General features: G+C 40.0%; 1 protein-coding gene across 1 annotated transcript in view; it reads left to right on the forward strand.

Annotated features, from left to right (window-relative positions):
• Positions 1–20,279, forward strand: part of LOC146326240 (rho guanine nucleotide exchange factor 10-like protein) — a 67,758-nt gene extending 47,479 nt beyond the window's left edge. The window contains exons 18-28 of the mRNA XM_084722000.1: positions 891–1,006; positions 2,435–2,562; positions 2,696–2,796; positions 4,482–4,603; positions 6,912–6,998; positions 8,759–8,979; positions 9,121–9,278; positions 9,732–9,874; positions 14,452–14,623; positions 18,470–18,586; positions 18,811–20,279. Coding sequence (XP_084578126.1) covers positions 891–1,006; positions 2,435–2,562; positions 2,696–2,796; positions 4,482–4,603; positions 6,912–6,998; positions 8,759–8,979; positions 9,121–9,278; positions 9,732–9,874; positions 14,452–14,623; positions 18,470–18,586; positions 18,811–19,379 — 1,934 coding nt within the window. The 3' untranslated portion in view covers positions 19,380–20,279. The remainder of the gene's footprint in view (positions 1–890; positions 1,007–2,434; positions 2,563–2,695; positions 2,797–4,481; positions 4,604–6,911; positions 6,999–8,758; positions 8,980–9,120; positions 9,279–9,731; positions 9,875–14,451; positions 14,624–18,469; positions 18,587–18,810) is intronic.

Genomic DNA, 20,279 nt, shown 5'->3' on the forward strand with positions numbered 1-20,279 from the left:
AAATGGTGAAAGAAATTGAATTTTTCCACTAATCAATTACTTGTTTGGTCCATAAAATTGTTTGTCCACTCAAAGATATTCAGTTTACTGTCAGAGGAGTAAAGAAACAGAGTATTTAAACTTTTTTTAATGACTCAGACTGATGAATTGATTATGAAAATACCTGGCATTTAATATTTGATTAATCATTGCAGATATAGACATTGAAAGTCAAGTTGCTGGTATGATGTTGATATGACTATCACAGATCATTTTCACTGAAGTAAAATAACAGGCAAGACACCAAATCTCACAGTGACGTGTTACTGCTCATCCAGGCTGTGTCTGCACTAATCACTTAATAGGTGTCCTGAAATGAGAAGCAAGAGGTTTGTGATCATTACACAACCAGTGCTCAGTGTACGGCAGCAGTGCTATGAAACTTCAAGTTCAAGTCCATCCTGGACAGACAGTGACAGATCACAGGCAATAAACTTGGCATTTCGTCCTGGGAGCTGTACTAAACTTCAGGCTGTTCAGGCTGTGTGCAGCATGCACTGTTTATATTAGGCTCACTGTAATCTTGATTAATGTTAAAAGGGCATTTTTCTTCCATAATAATTAGTAATACCACTGGATGACACGCTGAAGTTGTGGATTAGAACTCATGTTTTTCATTGTTACATATAGTGTTGCCACTGTGTCACCACATTACACCATCTAACTTTACATCGGCTGACATTTTTTGCCCCAGTTATTTGTTGCCTCGGTTAAATTAGCGCTCATGGTCATATGGGTGCTTATTTGGTAGTAAATACAGAATCATTGCCTGTTGGATGATGTTTAGGCTGATGTAGAATATTATCTACCCTTTATGTGCAAAAGGCTGAATGCAGCTCCCTATGTTTCAGGTAAAGTGTTCCTGGGTCCCCCCAGGCTTTATCAGGAGCTGGAGGAGCTGCAGCATGACCTGGCTGTGGTGGAGGAGGTCTCACTGCTGGTGGGAACGCTAAGTGGAACCTACCAGGTAACAGCTTTTATTGTCCTCCATACTGAAACTGGTTTGAAAGCATCAAAATGTGTGTTGTCTGTAGATTTCAATTCTTGATTGACTTTAAAGGGGTTTTGCATAATTTCTATGAGTTACAATAGTATTAACTCACCAAAGTAACTGGTCTAAGCTGTGAATGCATAGACATCACTACAGCAAAGTGTGACAGGTCAAGAAACACAAGCAGTGAGATGATCAGATACAGTGAAGAGCAAGTTTATCCAGATTATCTAAACCACTTTATTTGGAGGAAAATTTTAAAGTGAGCAGATCTAAAATATCACTAATATTCTGTCAATGGACAGAGCGCACTACAGTAATAACATTGGGTTTATGAACTGATATGAACTGATGCATGTTTATCAAATGCCCACTGTTGGGTTTTACTGAGAGAAAAGAATGGGGAGGGGGGTCATGAGGCCTTCTTGAGTTTAAGGGGTGTAACAATTGAGGGATGAGGGATGCTCCTGGTGACTGATTTTCCTGTTGATTAACCACAAAATTTAATTTAGATTGTGTGTGAAGAGTCATTTGAAGCCATTAATCACAGTCTACAATCACCAAATCGTATTTTAAATGCAGCTGAAATATGTCACCATGTAATACAAACATTACACAGTAACCTACAAAACATGATAACAGCTCACTAAATGCTTTACCTTTTCAGACTGAACAGGATCACAATGTCTGCGGGTAAACAACTGACGTTAGCTGCCAGCCTGCTACACAGTGTAGCTAATGTAAGCAGTGCTAGCAGCTGCAGCTACTCTGCTTGCAAGTTAATGTCTCATTGTGCATCAGAACAAAGGAAACTCTGAATTTGTCAAAAAAAAAAAGTCATTTAAGTAGGTATGTTTTTTAAGAATTACAGAAATACATAATATAGCCACAGAAGTCAATGAAAAAATCCTACAAATATTAGGAAAGCTCATCTCTGATACAACATTCACAGGATATAATCTGCCCAAAATCCATTAAATTTGTTGTTTTACACAAACTTCCTGCAGTTAGTGAGTTCACCATTTGGGTTATTTGTACAGTTTATCAGTCTGTTTATCTGTGTTTTGTCAGGGGGTCCTCAGTTTACTCAATAATAAAACACTTACCCCTACAGGAAAACAGTTGTAAACACAGTTTTAGACTTCTCACGGTGTTCCCAGATCTCATATATTAACTTTGTAAGTACAGCTATATGATAACTGATGAAGATGGTGTACTGGTAAAATATATGCTGAACTGTATTTTATTCCTTATAGTCAGTTCTCATGATTTGTCAGACACTAATTTGTTACTTGTCCTTAAATCTGGCTGCTAAATTCCTCAGAAGATGTAAACAAAGAGATGTAAAGCAAACAACAGTCTAACTGGTTTGTCATTCTTTTCCCCTTTATGTGGCTATGTAAGAATCTGAACAGCACAGTGTCTCAGGACTGGTGTCTGGCTCTGCAGCGGCTCATCCGACTGAAGGAAGAGGAGATCCAGAACGCCAACAAGTGTCGCCTACGCCTGTCTGTACCAGGCAGACCTGACAAGTGAGTGTCAGGAGGTTCATACAGGACAGGGTCACTAGGAGGGGAAGTAAGGGTCAGCTGTACCAGTTGTTATCAGGCAGAGCTGTGTGAATGTTCATATGGCTTCATGTCCACAATACTTTTTTGCTCGCAGGTCTGGTCGTCCAGTGAGCATCATGGTGGTCTTCAACACTCCCTCCCCCCTCAGTAAGATCTCCTGGGTGAACCGGCTCCACCTCGCCAAGATAGCTCAGAGTAAGTGTGTGTGTGTAAATTGGTACAGAACAATTCAGTATATGCTTCAAATATAGATGATGTCTGTGTCTTTGATTGCCTTTTTTCTAATTTTCCTGTGTTCTCACTAACTGATACTTGGTGGGACCTCAACTGTTGGTTGGACCCAGTGTTGGACTGCTCTTCCATCAAACCTGGTGTAGTGAGTCAGCTTCACAAATCAAGTCCTTTCTTTCTGAGTGCAGAAATTCAGTTATATGGAGCTTCCTCCACCACAGTTTTCTTTTCTCTGCCATGGTCACCACAGTTACTCCAGAATAGATTATTTTTTCATGGACATGAGGCAAGTTGATTAGTGTACATATCAAAGTATTGTCGTGATTGTCCTTGTGCTCTTGTTGTAATGTTACTCTCAAAGAGATGAACAGTATGCACTGACACAAACCTGAGAACTATATAACAAAAGGCTAGAACGCCAAACAAAATTTGACCTCCTTACTTTTCACTAAGCTCAAAAACTTTTACTAAAAAGCACAAGTACATTCTATGACTATGGTGAAAAAAATGTGTTAAACAACTTATAGGACGTATTCATACAGAAAGTGGAGATGCCACCTTAGATATCATCAAAATCCATAATACATTTAAAGACTTCCATTTCAAATTATACTCCTCTCAATTTGATGAAGATGAAATGAAAATCAAAGCCTTTCTATCCCAATGATACCTCCAGACTTAGTAGACAAACTAGAAGTGCCTGTAACTCAAGCAGCTAATCGTGTCTTCAACCAGGGCCAGATTTATTTCCAGCCGAATTCTTTCAGAAGTTTGCTGCATTCCTCTCCCTACAGCTAACAACCATCCTGTCTGACTCCCTTTGGCTGGGTTCACCTCCTCCTCTCTAAACAACCTGTGTATAGTTCTCATAGCCAGGAAGGTGAAATGACCCTGCAGAATGCTCTTAGTACAGGCCATTCTCACTACTGAACCCAGATTCTAGCAAAAGTTTTGGTATCATCATTCTTTTTTTTTTTTACTTTTGCTTTAGGTATCACAAAAGGCAATACAACATATACATGAAATACAAATACAAATAGAAAAGGAAAACAATAAACCTGTGGTGATCTTTCCTCTCCCCCTTTTGTCTATCTGTGCACAAAGTGTAGTTTGGGGATGATAACCACTTCATGAGATAAGCCTTTTTCAGAGTGAGGTAAGTCTTTTGAATATAGTTGAAGTGAGTCTGCTGGTGATCTGGGTTTTTAGAGTCAATGACTTTATAAGATCATATCCTCTCCCAATCAAGTGAAACCTCTCCAGTGTGGTTCTTCAGGTCCTCAGTCCATATTTGTGTAATGGAAAGTGCTTTATAGGAAGTATTCTGGAAGAGTGAATACAGTTGAGAGACCACGCCTCTTTTTTGTCCTCTCTTGTCCAAAGTAGAGTACAAGGGATGGGTAGTAAGTGGAGTGTTCCATGGTACTCCATCCGCTGTCATGGTCGACTGCAGTTGGAGATATAGAAAAAGGATAAGCCTGATGGACTCACTGAGAGTGGAAAAGTGTGCTGTGGTCTGACAAGATCACAGTTCAGATAGTTTACAGAACTCTGGGCTAAAGTGAACCCTCCAGACCAACCTGTGTATCTGTGTATGTGTGTGTGTGTGTGTGTGTGTGTGTGTGTGTGTGTGTGGTTTGTCTACTCAGGACAGGAAAACACTCTGGGGTGGGAATGTGCTGAAGAAGATGGGAAGACTAAAGCTCCATTTAGTTGTCCACTGTTGACCTGCAGACTCCCTGTCTTCTCCCCAAAAACGCACACATTGAGGGTAAGAATTGCTGCTGCTTATTCACACAAACATTCAAATCACACATACTGAAGGTGAGAGCTGCCCCTGCTTAGTCATACAGACTTTTAGAACACACACACACAAACACACTCAAGATGAAAACTGCTGCTGCCTATTTATAGCATTTAAAAAGATAGAACATGGAGCCCTGAGCTATTTTGTTTTCCCATTGCTTTAAATTCTTGAATTTTTGAGGTTCAGTTCAGTTCAGTATATGTTTATTCGCAAAACAGTTAAAGTGTGAAACCTAAATAAAAACAGAATACAAAGGTCTGCAAATAGCTTTTAACCAATATTCAACTGAATATAATACAAGGATATGGTCTTTAATTTTCAAACTAATTAAAGGGCTAGTTCATCCAAAAATGAAAATTCAGTTATTATCCACTCACTGTCATGCTGATTGAAGTCTGGATTTAGTTTTTTAGTCCACAAAATACTGCTGGAGTTTCAAAGGAAAACAATGTTGGAGAATCTCCCAAATAATGGAAGTGAATGGTGACCAGTTTTCAAATGGATAAAACAACAGAATAAAAACATAAACTGCCTCCATACTGCACCATGTTTTTTGCCTGAAGCTTCACTGTAGATCTATAGCTTAGAGACACTTTACTGTGCACATGCACACTGTCTGATTATGCCAGATGAGCAGTGTGGAGGCATTTTATGTTATTTTTTTTCCCAGTTGTTTTTTCAAGTTTGAAAACTTCCATTGTCTGGGAGATTCTGCAACACTGTTTTCCTGTAAATCAAAATAAACTGGACCCTCAATTATCATGACTGAATTTTTGTTTTTGGGTGAACTATGCCTTGAATTCTATTGTTTTTAATTCTATTGAGTGTGTGCAAAACACACTGTGTTACATCACATTCTTTTGACACTCAAGATGTATTTGGGACCGGAGGAGACTCACTGAGTTTGAGTTTGAAAGTGAAATTCTTTCTCATTTTTGCTTGATGAAGGACTTCAAGTGCTCAGTAGTCTGGGGTCTCTGCTGATGTTGATCTCCAAAAATTCTAAAATGTGGATTTGTCAGACCACCACTTTGCGTCAGTCCATCTCAGATGAGCTCGGGCTCAGAGACGTCTGCAGTGTTTCTGGATGTTGTTGATATTTGTCTTTCTCTTTGCAGAGTCTTAACTTGCATTTATAGATGCAGAGACAAACTGTGTTTACTGACAACCGTTTTCTAAAGTGTTCCATGTAGTATCCTTTATACAATGATGTGGGTTTTTAATGCAGTTTTTAATGCAGTGCTGCCTGAGGGGTCAAAGGTCACAGACATTCAGTGTTGGTTTTCAGTCTTGCTCCTTACGTGCAGAGATTTTTCTGGATTCTCTGAATCTTTTAATGATATTATGGATTGTCGATGGTGAAATCTATAAATCCCTTGCAATTGTGCATTGAGAAACATTGTTCTTAAACTATTGGATTATTTGCCCTCACAGTTTTTCACAAAGTGTTGAACCTCACTCCATCCATGCTTCTGAGTGACTGAGCCTTTTGAGGATGCCCCTTTAATACCCAATTATGATACTGTCACCTGTTATCATTTACCTGTTTATTTGTTCCAAACAGATGTTTTTTATTATTCCACATTTCAGTATTTTGGCTCCTCTGTTCCAGTTTTTTTTTAAACATGTTGCATCAAGAATGAGTGTATATTTACAAAAACAATAAAGTTTCAGTCTGAACAATAAATATATTGTCTTTGTACTGTATTTGATTGAATACAAGACAAAAAAAATTAGCAAATCATTGCATTCTGTTTTTATTTATGTTTTACACAATGTCCCAACTTTTTGGGGAATTGGGATTGTACAGTAATGTTGAAAACGTGAAAACCAGTCACCCTAGTAAAGTATCTGGAGCTTCTAACATACTTGTTTGGACAGATATTCTGGCTATCCCTTTCTTAGCAAAAAAGTGGCTGTTAAGCACTGACATTACATCAGACTGAGGCTGAAGGCAGAGGAGGTTGCAACATAAAAATAAATTTTAGGAACACAAACCATGAAAAAGCATTATGAAATGATGCAATCAAGACCATCACAAATCTTGAAAATCCTTTTTTTCTGAATATGGCATGACTCTATATAGATGAGCACATCTCATCTCACAAGTGACTCTACGGAGGCTGGATTTTAACCCTTCTTGGGTTGCATATTCTGCCCCTCTCTATATTTTATGCCTCGGTGTGAAAATGACCTTCTCCTGTCCTGCTTGTATTTGTGGGTGTCCAGGAGTCCTACTGTAAATGAAACATGTCTCTTTGTGTTTGTGTAGCTGGAGGCAGCCCTTCACAGTCCGTCTCAGTCCAGTCTGCTTGGCTTCTGCACTGCCACTACGTCATTACCGCAGGGTTACCTCTGGGTGAGTACACTTAGCTGCTAACTGCTAACAGCCGCTGGTAGTGGACCTTACCATTTCTTCCAGAATATACAACATGTTCCTTCCAGGTTCTCTCCCATCATCTTTTAGTAACCTCTTCAGATTTAATTCTCATTTTTATTCTCATATTACAGACAGGTTGATCAGGTTGACAGCAAATTCAGTATAGAACAGAATAAAATATAAGTTTATAATTATAAGTGTTTCTACAACTTTGGGCATTTTTAAGACCCAGCAGTGAAATTTTGGATTTCTGTTAAAATCTGTCAAATGCTGCTTAGTAAATAATAAAAATAGTAAAAAATTATTACTAAATAATGTGATTTAATAACATTTATGAAGCATTTTATGGGTCCAAGCTTGTGATGGGTATCTAGGACTGGTTGGTACTGGTTTCTGAAGACCACATCCAGACAGAATCAGGCATTGCAGTGATCAGCTGCAGGGTTGTGTGGCATTTATTTGTGCTTACAATGTGGTGATTAGAAATAAAAGTTTTATTTCTCTGATTCAGAGAAAAAAAAAACTATCCATATTCAGTCTGCACCCTGCACCACTGCACACACTTTTCTGTCCCCCTCTCCCTCTCAAACACATTGACGTGTGCCAAACAAAACTTCTTGGTGACACTATTTTGCAGCATAAGGCACAAAAATAAACCAAGTGAGGACACAGCGGGGAGGGATCGGGTCACGATTCTTCCGAGGTCAACTATTCCATTTTTTTCTTCATGCCACTGTGTTTTTTTCAGCACTCCATCATGATAATGTCACTATTTGAGTGCACATTTGTGACAAGACAGACAGGACAGAGTTAATGTAACAGTGAAGTGCAGCATGTGTGCCATTCAGGCTATTTGTCTATTTGTCTACAACTCCTCAAGATTCAAGCCACATTCCCTGTATCAAATAATGACTTGGTATATTAAAATAATGGCATAGTAATTTAAAATAGTGACTTATGTTCTCAAATAATAATGTAATATCTTACAATAATGACACAATATTTTAAAATAATGTACTTTCTCAAAACAATGACTTACTTTAGTAATTTTTTTTTATAATTATTGTTCTCATTTTTAAAAAAGTGTTATTTTAGCAGTGGAGTACCACCATTTCTAGCTGTATAAAGTGGAACACTTAAACTGTGTTTAGTCATGAAAACACATTGTAGAACTGACATTAGATTATTAATACTGAATCATCACTGAAGCCTGTGTGCGGTGCCTTCTCCTGTCTGGCTCTTCAAGTTGTCCCCAACATGACGAGGTATTAAACCTGCTTGATATCTATCTGGGTGTGGGCGAGCCATCAGTCATCTTTTGCCACACATCGCAATCCTCACTCACAGGAACATCAAGCAATCTGGGGGCTTTTGTCAGCCATATCCAAAATCTGTCAGCAAGTGGGAAATCTGGCTAAAATTGTGCAGTGTGGCCTTGGCTTAAGATGGGGGTAGAACAGTTTCAGGTTTCCCATAGTTTGCTCAGTCTGACTTACTGTTTCCCTGACTGGACATTAGCCAGGAGCAGCCTTCAGTCCAAGCCGGGTTAGAATGGCTCTTGCTCGGGGGTTGGCAGCAGTGTTATGGCTTGTACCAAACAAACATGTTTTCTTTCATCTAAAGAACAAGATTTTTAGGTCAGATCATCTCTGCAGCATACAGAACCTCATTATAATGCTGTTTTCTCACACATTTTTCCTTTTTCAAAAAAATTGCTCTTTCATTGCCTTGGTGTTCAGGTTGCTGGTGGAGGAGGCAGCTCCGACCATGGCCAAGTCGAGATCTTCTCCCTGAACCGAGCCACTCCTCGCCTGGTCAAGACCGTCCCCCTAAGAACCCCCGTCCTCTGTCTGGAGTACGTGAAGGAGCCGTGTCCCAGCACAGAGGATAAGGAGGCTGAGAAGACGCAGACTGCGACAAAGATAGGAAACATCATCTGTGTTGGCCTGCAGGATGGCAGGTCAGTGTCTCTGTCTGTCCATCTGCAGACATAAACTGATTCAGTTTTTATCTGGTCCCATCAGTTAGTGGTGGACAGATAGTGATGGTAAGCTTGTATTTCATTTTATGTGCAGTATTTGTCTTGTCCTTGTTTTCCCAGCATCCATGTGTACAGCAGTGTGGACACTGCTGTCCAGTGCCTGCTGACTCTGGTGAATCTTGACAGCTGTCCAGTCCTCTGCCTCAAACACTCACAGTCCTTCCTCTTTGCTGGACTGGCCAATGGAAAAGTTTCTGTGTATCACAGAAGAAGTGGAGGTGAGTACTTACCTCCATTGTCAGGAGGATGCACAAGCAGGATGCACAATTTCTAATTCTCTGACTGAATCTGATGTTTTCACATCACAGATGATGAAGCAGAGCGTAATGACAGAGTAGGGCTGGACAACATGATCAACAAATTGCTACAACATTATAGGCATTATTGGTAGTACTTTTACAAAATATTTACAAAATGAAATTTTTGATAAATAATCATCATTAATGTGGATAAATGACTATGTGGGTATAAGCAAATAAGATACAGCTAGAATGTGATCTTATCTCAAATGTGTCCTGGGTGTGCTTACACCTGTACTCAGAGCTGTCCACTTGTGATGGGGTCCCCCAGGTCACATGTTAATACCAAGAGTGAACACACTGTGGTCCACATCAACATCATTACACTGCAGTAGGAATAGGTGCTAAATCCTGGATCATTCTTCCTCTCAGAGAGACTGTGGGACGTCGACTCGTGCAGGATGGTGTCTCTTGGCTCTGAGCCGGTCTGTAGTCTGATGACACTTGAAGACACTGTGTGGGCCAGCTGTGCCAACCAAGTCACAGTCATCCAAGGTTCCACCCTCCACACACAGGTATGGAATGTCAGCAACAAGTGGACAGTTCTATTAAAAGCAAGCAATTAAAGAGGGCTGGATAGTTTTTGTCAGATATGGCAAAAATGCGGAGTACAGATACTTGTGTAAAAAGACACTCTGGTGAAAGTAGAAGTACTGATCCAACTAGGGATGCTACAATACCAATACCAGCATTGGGTATTGGTCCAGTACTGTCTTCATGTACTCTCTATGTACTATAAAACTACTCTGATACCACACACCTGATACCACATCACAAAAAGTAGCTGCTCAACACAAGCAACTTGATAAAACACCAAACATCTTGGTTGTGCCGTCATTATCAGCGAGACCCGTCCTCAACATCATCCACAAATGAATGCAGCAACAGCTGGTTGTAAAATTCTAAATTAAAAATTATAAATCCATGCAAAACTGAAATTACCTCACAGAGCGCACCTGTAGACTGCAGCCAGCCTCTGTCCAATAAGTCCCAGTGAGCATAAATTAGTTGAATTCCAAAGACGAAGAAAAAACACAGCTGCCACCAATCTGTAACCCTCGTTTCTTGGTAATAAGCTGCTACAACTTCTCTTTGTGTACTCTTCTTCATTATTTATTTACCTATTTATTATTATTATTATTGTTGTTATTATTATTATTATTATTAGTAGTAGTAGTAGTAGTATTATTAACAAATGCTAACAATGACAGGTAGGAACTAATTAGCTCTTAGACAAGAGGGACATGAAGAAGAAACTTAAACACTACACATGTAAATTTGTAATTAAAATAATAGTTAAAGTGCTGTAAATGACAATGAGACAATTGTATGTAACAGCTTATAAGCTTGTAAGCTTAATTCTGCAAGTCCATAATGATGTTGTGAAATTATTATACTGAAATGTGTCACATACACAGTAAACTGCACAGCTTAACAAGGAACACAAAATCAGTAAACTACAAATAACCTAGAAATGTCATGTGTACGGTACACTAGCATAAGGAAACAGCAACAACAATCTGTTACATTTAGAAAGTGGGGAACATATGTTGAAAATAAAACATGTTTTTAAGTATTTTAAGAACTGTGATGGCATTACTAAGTACTCATATAGGTACTCAGTATTGGCAAGTACCCAAATGTAAGTATGTGTACTTGGTCTGAAAAAAGTATCGATGCATTCCTAAATCCAACTTCTTTACTGCAGTAAAAGTGAAAAAGTACAGGTTTAAAGAACAAAAGTAAAATGTAGTCCTCTGAAGGACACTTCTACTGTCTGTTTCTGTTCAAAGCTAACTGAACCTCAGCTTTTGTCTGGTTGAGTCTGTTGTCTTTTTCTTTTTCTTATCTTGTTACATCTTCTATGTAGTTTTTTGTCTTGTTCTGTCTCATATGTCGTTTTTGTCTTGGAATGTCTTTTTCATCTTTTACATTGTTTTGTGTCTTATTACGTCTTAAATGTTGTTATTTGTCTTGTTACATCTTATTGTATTATTACGTCTTCTACGTTGTTTCATCCAGTCATGGTGTTTTTCATCCTGTTATACTGTTTTTGTCTTGTTATGTCTCTGGTGTGTGATATGCACTGATGGACAAACCAAGGAATCATCTTTTCTAGTTGTTATTCATCTATTTAGGTTGAAATAAGCGTTGATGTTGGAAGTTGATATAAAATGATAAATAATTTGTCTGCCTTAAAACTAAAGTAATGAGCCTGTTATGAAATAGCCTGTGAGGAATTGCTGCTGCAGTAGTTGTAATTCTTTACAGTGCTCTTTCTGTTATGTGGCATGTGTCAGGCAAGAGGTGTACGTGGAAGGTGTGTGTGGAGATGAGTCCTCTGGGACCAGCACGTGTTGTGTGTGAGCTTCACAGACAGATGAGTGTGACTCCTCTCCCTCCATCTCCACACTGATGTGTGCAGCTCAGTCTCTGTGGGGAGGCTGCAAAATTGAATTGAAGAATGTAATGTTGCTCACTGACTTTTGTGTGTGTGTGTGTGTGTGAGAGAGAGAGAGAGAGAGAGAGAGTGCTTGCACTTTCTCTGCCACTATAAAGCTTTATGAAACTGCTGAAATATGAATATGCCCTTAAATGGAAAATTGCAGTTGACTTGGTGAATTTGAAGTAAAAACATCTGGAGTGTAGTGGCAACCTTTCCACCATTCAGTGTTCTTGTAATTGCCACCACTATTAAGCAGTCCCTTGGCAATAAGCTTGACATAAAAAGAATCTTCTGAGGCAGTAACTTCGTTCTAAAACTTTACTTGAAAAAGTAAAAACAAGGTTACAAAATTCTCTTTCGGCTCAACTAGGCGCATCGTCAAAAAACTGTGTTGCTCCTTAGGCTGCTTAAACTGGTCTGAGAACAGACCAGTTTAAGCAATGTCACCTGCAGCGTCATTAAAGGAGCGCTTCAACATTTTTTAAAGGAAAACTATTAAAATAGTATTAGCAATAGCAATATCAATATAAATGTACATATCAGTATCAATATGGCTCTTACATGGAGGACTGAGTCAGAATTGACTTTATAGCTCATGGTAAAAACACTGTGTTGCTGTAGGTCATTATGAACTTTTTTCTAACATGTTTGCAACTTCAAGTAAAATGTGTATGTTGCAGTTTTGCTGAGTGCAATTTAATTCAATTTAATTCAAATCAAACTGAATCAAACGAAATACATGGCAAAACTTCTGAGTTTGAAGTTGAATCACAGACAGCTGGTATCGATCCATTTTGAGCTTCAACCATTACTGGCCCTCATACACACGACATCGTCACAAGTTGTCGCGGCTGGTAATTATTCCTCTTTGGGCCTCTTTGGGATTTACTAAGGATTTGCATGTGTAAACTTGATATCACCCACAAACTGGAAAGCTGATTTGCTAACTTTGACACTGAGCATTGTGTCTTTCAAATGTGCAACACAGCAAACGCTGTCAATTTGGTATGTTTGCCTTAATGAATATGCAATATGGAGTGATTCTACCCTAGTGTGCAAAATACTGGAAGGAGAAAATGCATATACATATATTTAGCACGTGTACAGCTATTTACAAAGTCGGAAAATAATTTGCAGTGACTGTGACTGCGTCTGCATCTGTATTTTATTCATTTGAACGGAAGGTGCTAATGGGCCCAGCGGTGCACACAGATGGCTGTTGTTATTGTGGCGAGGGGGAGACACACTGATTTAAAGTAATTTCTCATGAGCTGATTGCGGGATGCATTTATTTTTATGTTTATTCAATAATCCTTAACACAGAAAAACACCAGGATTAAACATAAACTTATTGCAGCCTATTTGCAACCAAACGAAACACAGCCACTGCAGCCTAAATAAAATGAACACTACCTTTATTATATCTTCCTATTTCTTTCTTTTCTCCAACATTACATTTTAAACTGAAATTCTTTTGGAGGTCGTGCGTCTCTGCCTCCAGTGCACTCCTGTCATCCACTGCGCTCCTCTCCAAGTGGTGGTCACTTGGATTGAGAGACCTCACTACTGCCTGTACCCCGTCTTCAATACGTCTTCGATCCGTCTTGTCAGGGCATTAATGGCCATTATCAGACCAGATCCAGGCTGACCAGCTGCCTGGTGTACGTGACAATGACCCGAGTGTCCCACTTTGGGCCACAGAGGACACAGCTTGCACCTCCTGCACAATTGATTTGTTTATTTAATTATTGTTATTATGATGATTTATTTATTTATTGAAGATAGTTGAAGTTTTTATTATAAACCAATTTTTCTTTTGCTGTTCACCTTATATCTTGCCATCTTCTCTTCAGTTTATCTGTAGTTCTTGACTTTTTTGCTGTAGCTCAACAGTATGCTTATTTTCCTCTTCCACTAACGCTTCCATGGGATCGAATTTCATTTTGCGCTTGCAGTCATTCTACTTTGTGTCCAAACTCCCTATGGCTGAAACCTGAAACACACGCAAAACCCTCATTTAAATCCTGCTGTCTCCACAGTGTTTGCACCTGCTGTCATTTATCAGTTTTTCTTAAGTGATCACCTGCAAAACGCACACCAACCAAACGTGCAATATGTTTGGTTGGTGTGCGCAATTTAGCACTCTTTATTTGGGATCTTAGTAAATCAGACCCTTTGTGTTATATAACTGAACATTTTCAATCTATACAGGTTTAATATTCATAAACTTAGAACCACCCAAAAAAACTATTTTTATATGTGAGGTCTTCCCAGTAGAAGATTTATGGGGGCCTGTGTCTCGGCAGGGAGCCACAGAGAGAAACACTAATCCACTTCATTTACTGGGTGTAACATTTTCTTTCAGATGAATGGGCACAGTTTTAGAGTCTGATATCTAGTTTTCATAATACATTCATGGAAACACTGGCTGGCTGAGTGAGAGAGCAAACTTGAGAGATCAATTAGTATATACCATTTGAGAGAGTCTTTTATTGTGAATTTACAGCAGATGAATAATAGCAAATGTACAAGTTGATTTAGCACAGAACAGATTTTTATTTGATCAGTTTAAATCATTCCTTGCTCAGTAGAAGAAATGACACCACTGTGATTACACAGAGCTCTCTGTCTCTCTCTGTACTGTAGAGTTTCAAAGCCCACTCTGATCCAGGCTGCACTGTTAGCCACATGGTGCGGTCAGGTGGGGGGGTTTGGATGGCCTTCACCCAGGGCTCCTCCATCCACCTGTTTCACACAGAGACCTTGGAACCACTGCAGGAAGTCAACATCTCCACCCGCACCGCCCATCTGACACCAGGTAATTCTAACAAGATGAATATACAGAGTGAATAGTGCTGGTTTTAGTCACTGAAGCATTTCTGCTCTAGTCCCTTTCTGTGACTGTCAGCTTGTATAGGATGTGTTTTTCTACTTTTGAATTTAATATTTCTTGTATTATGTTATTATTTATTTATACCAATATTTTGTATTAATAGAATAGAATAGAACAGAAAAAAATCTTTATTGTCCACTGAGCTGGAAATTTGTCTTTGTCTCACCAAACACTGGACACAGCAGTTAGTAAAAACAAGCACATAGATAAGATTAAATACATAATAAACATTAACCATTAAACACTAAGAGCAGGTCAGATCACATCTGTGGTCTAGATCCCATCAGTCACTTTAAGTCACAGTCAAGAATATTAATAGCAGTGGGGATGATGGACTTCTTAAAAACATTTTTAGTGCCTTCCAGAGCTTAAAAGCTGGTTGGAGAGAGGATAAGAGCCATCTGCCAGGATGCTCCTCGCCTTCTTCCTCATCCTTTCTGTAAAAAGTTGGTTCAAAATCGGGATGATAAATTAATCGATGATAAATTAATCGGTTGTTAATCAGATTGTTAAAAATCTTGAAGCTCTCTTTCATCAAGGGTTTGTCAAGGGTTCTTTGTACAATAATATAAAACCGTTCTTAAAAGAACCCCTTTGGTTGATTCTGGATAAAACACATAGCGCATAAAGGTTCTTGGTAGAACCTCCAGTTTGGCTCTAGATAAAACCCTTGGAATATAAAAAATGTTCCCAGTAGAACCCTCTGGTTGGGTTCTTGTTAGCACTTTTAGAAAGGTAGCTCTGGATAGAACCTCCAAAGAAGGTTCTAAGTGGAACCATTGGACCATAAAAGGCTGAAGTTAGCTTAGCCCTTTGTATACCAGGCAGACAGGCACTGTGTGTGTGCCTCTCTGTGCCCTGCCTCATGGTGAGTCTGGGACAAATCAGAGTACATCAAAGCATTGGGGCAATTACTACACCAACTTCCACCACCATGATTTCTTGTCAACTGTGGAAGTGCCATCTTGCAGAAGTCTGCCATGTTGTCTGCAGCCAGGTTCCCCTCCAAGGATCTGATTTCTGAAGAAGGCCAACTAAGGCCACGTCATCCACATACCTCAACAGCTTAAAATATGTGTCACTGATCATGAATTAATTTGTAAAGAGTGAGAATAGAACCAGGGAAAGAGCACAGCCTTGTGGTCAATCAGTGCTCACTGTGAGCACATCTGTCATGCTCCCCCTGACACAAACCCTATGTGGATGGCAAGAGAGAAAATTCCTGATACAAAGCACTAAACAAGTGTTAATATTACAATAAATGAATCTTTTCAGAAGAATATGTCATCGCTGAATGAAAAGCTGAGCTGAAATCTACAAATAAAACCTGAGCGTATCATTTAGGATGCATAAGGAGTTTTATGCATGTATTAAGCGCCTGTTTGCACTGGGCTTTTTAGGCATGGGCCTGATTATTGAGAATTTTCACAATTTTGGTACTCTGTGTGTGTGTCTATGAGGGACTGAAACAGCCTTGCAAAAACACCTTTTAGTTGAGCAAGTATTTAGAATTTGTTTGTAACAACATACATTTTGATGTATTTGTACCCACCTCTGGTAAAAAGAGAATGATTGAGTACTTGCTGTCACTGGCAGCTAAGAGACATGAAGGAAACAGCAGTTCATTCAGTCAGTGAATGAGGAACTTCACATGGTTTGTATTGACTTCAATACTTCAAGTATCAACTAACATCTCCTGGTCAATATACAGATGAGGATGAACTTATTAGCCCCCCCTATGAAAGTTTCATTTTTTTAAAGTATTTCCCAAGTGCTGTTAAACAGAGCAAGGAATTTTTAACTCAGCTTTTCCAAACATCCTAGTTTTATTTTGGACACTTACATTATTTTATTTTGCACACAGAAACAAAATTATTTCACAAAAACCAAGAACTACCAGGGTCAAAATTATTACCTGCCAGCCTGCATCCTCGTTTGTTGTAGTTTTCAACAAGTCTCAGACACGTCTCCAGAGGAATCCCAGTCCATTCTTGTCTGGTCAGTCTCTCAAGCTCCTCCAGGTTTGATGGTCTTCTGGCATGGACCTTGGTCTTCAGTTCACCCCACAGATTTTCAATGGGATTCAAGTCAGGTCTTTGAACAGACCAGTCAGTAATGTTCACTTTGGTCTTCTGGAGGTAGTTCTTCACCAGGAGCGACGTATGTTTTAGGTTGTTGTTCGCGTTGGAAGACAAAGCAACGACCCAGACCCAGTTTGGGTTTTCTTTCAGAATCTTCACATATCCTTCTTTCTTCATGATTCCTTCCACCTTGATGAGATTCCCAGTTCCAGACGCACTGAAGCATCTCCACAGCATAATACTCCCACCACTGTGTTTGACTGTTGGGACGGTGTTCTTTGGGTTATACACCTCTCCCTTCTTTCTCCAAACATGAGCAACATCTCTATGGTCAAAAAGCTGTAGTCTCATCTCATCTGACCAAAGGACACACTTCCAGTATGCAGAATCTTTCTCCAGGTTGTCCTTAGTATACTCCAGTCTGGCTTGAAGGTGTCTCTTCTGCAGAAGTGAAGTTTTTCTTGGTCTGCAACCTCGCAGTCCATTCCTGTGCAGGGCTCTAGTGATTGTTTTCTTTGAGACTACAATTCCTGACTTGACTTGACCCCTCTTGATGATACTTCTCACTCCAGTTCTTGACACTTGGAAACGCTGTAATAACTTTGTATATCCTCCTCCTGCTTTGTGAGCATCAACAATTCTTTTTCTCAAGTCTAAACTGATTTCTTTTGTTTTTGGCATGATGCTTTCTCAAGTGACAGCTTACTGAAGTTTTTATACTGTGTGTAAATTGGAAGATAATCCTCAGTTTTAACTTGATTTTACAAGCTTTGAGCATTACAAAGTTAAAGCACATCATTGCACAACAGTGGTTTGTGCTATGGCTCAATAAAAATGTCAGGTCTTAAAGGAACTAATAATATTGACCCAGGTATTTTTGTTTTTTTCTGAAATAATTCTGTTATTGTGTGCAAATAGAAATAATTAAATCTTCAAAACTCTTAGCCCAGCATATAATACTACTTTCCCTCTGGAACCTCTCTTGGCCTTGTTTGGTGCCCCCTTGCGGCCTATTACTTCTAAAGTCATGCAGATTGTTCTTGCCTTTACCACCCTATTGGCCAGGCAACTTATACTCCTTAACTATACCCTGCTACACCCTCAACCTCCATCCCACAACAGTTGGGTGAAAGAGATGTTACTGTCCATTAGACTTGAAAAACTTCTCCCTCAATGGCTCCCTAAACTCATTTGAAAAGACTTGGAGACCTTTCTTAAATCATGTTGACTCTTTGACATCTCTGCCTGATTGTGATATCTGAACCCCCTAATGATGTACAATGATAATCGCTTTCCTTTGGGTGGGGTGGGATTGTAGGAGGGATAAAGGGATAAAGGAAAGAAAAATGGAAAGAAAGGAAGTCTTTGTCACATTCCATTATTGTGTTGGTGCCTGTGACATTGCTTCCAATAAAGAAAGTTAATTAAAAAAGAAATAATTAATGCTTTCTAAAGGAAACTAGTATGTTTAGAAATACTATGTTGAAAATTCCTCACTCTGTTACAAAGCACTTGAAATTTCATATGGGGGCTAATAATTTTGTCCTCAACTGTAAATAAAATTTAGATGGTGAGTTTGTATCTTCAACAAACCTGTGTGTGTGTGTGTGTGTGTGTGTGTGTGTGTGTGTCTGTGTGTCTGTGTGTGTGTGTGTGTGTGTGTGTGTGTGTGTGTGTGTGTGCGCTCCAGGTCAGGTTTGTGTCTCCAGCCTGCTGATCTGTCAGGGCCTGCTGTGGGTGGGGACCAGCCAGGGTATCATCCTCACCTTCCCTGTGCCCACCCTGGAGGGCATTCCCAAGATCACAGGTCAGCACTGAGACCCTGCAGCACATGATGTCCACATGATGTCTGTGCTGACTCATTGAATTGAGCCCCAGCAGCAGTGGGTTTATAACCAAAACAGAATGAAAATCAGTCTCCTTCTTCTAGGGTTCAAATATTATCCTGTTGACTGTGATGTAATGACACACATCTTCTCAAGTGTTGCCATGTGAAAGGGTTTGAACTCATTTAGAACTGTTCCCCCTCAGGTAGGGGGATGACGTCTCTGAATGCACACTGCGGTCCTGTGGACTTCCTGGTGTCCACCTCCAGCACCCTGGCATCCGACCTGCTCAGACGGGACTCCATCCTGAACGGCAGCGAGGAGGGGAAAGGTGATTTGTGGGGGGATGGAGGGCAGAGACTAGAGAAGAGCAGCCATTCCCACGACTCGGAAGCTCCTCCACCAAGGGAGGAGAAGCCCAAGCGTCTCCTGCTGCAGTACCGCCTCCACTCCACCTGCCAGCTGCCTGGGAAGCTGCTGACAGCCCAGCCCGAGCAAGGGACCCCCAGGTCCTCCCCAGACTCCCTGGAGCACAGCCCGGAGGACGGCTCCATCTATGAAGTTAGTGAGGACCCTGATGTGTGGGTGAGAGGGCGGCCTGTGGAGTTGGGGAAGGAGGCGGAGGCCAGGCGCAACAAAGTCACCTCCATAGCCATCTTCTCTGGTGGCAGAGGACACCGCAGGATAGGACTTACAGCATCAGGAGACACCTGCTCAGACTCTACAGAAAACACTCTGTTGGTGTGGCAGCTCCCGTTAACTCTCAGCCAATGACAGACGACCAAGGACATGTCACCTCTGACAATTTGTGTCTCTGGTTTTACTCTTAATGTCAGTTTGTCACAGGTGACTGTTTTAGCAGGTTATTCAAATGGCAGCCATTTTCTTCTGATATCACACAGTGTGGGAAGCTCAAATGTCATACTGCAAGTCATATAAATGTAGAGAATGTGACCAGTTGTTATGATTTCAGTGCTTCCTGACTGTAAATTGTGACGTTTACGGTGTTGTTTCCGTCTGTGCAACAATGAATATTGACGTTGTGGAACTTATTAAAATTAAAACTAAGCCATTGTCATTCCATTTGACAATCTCTTTGTACCTCAGGATGAATTTAAAATGTGAACATGGCCATGCTTGTTGTTTTGTAAGGTTAGATACGATAAGTTTCACCCGTATTTCAAAATAAAATATCATATTTGATAACTCATTAGCTACTGTTACACAACAGCTGACGTCAGCATTCAGTTACTTCCTAGCTATTATTACTGTATTTGAGCTTCCCATCATGAGTGTGATGTCAGAGGAAAATGGCAACCATGTGAATATAATGAAATGTGAAGCCTACAGGTACTTTAGTCAGCAGCTACCTCTCCCAACATTCACAAACTTTGTGTCCAAAAGGTGATCGTACCACTGCTGGAACACAGAGACAGACTGAACCAAGTGTAGCAGTCAACCATGCTGTTATACTCTCCATCAGCAGAGAACACTGGAGACACAGAGAAGCACTGAAAATATAGGGAGTCCCCTGAAGCTTTGACAGTAACTAAAAGCGCATTTGTGGTCCATTTTGTAAAAGTTTCTTTGTTTTGTTGCAACCAAGCTAATGCAAGCGGCAAAATGTAAAAATACCAAGTAGAGGCTTAGCGAAAAACAGTGTAAACTCCTGAA

The sequence above is a fragment of the Lutjanus erythropterus genome, chromosome 6 (genome assembly GCF_056507025.1).
Source record: "Lutjanus erythropterus isolate fLutEry1 chromosome 6, fLutEry1.hap2, whole genome shotgun sequence".
NCBI classification, from domain to species: domain Eukaryota; kingdom Metazoa; phylum Chordata; class Actinopteri; order Lutjaniformes; family Lutjanidae; genus Lutjanus; species Lutjanus erythropterus.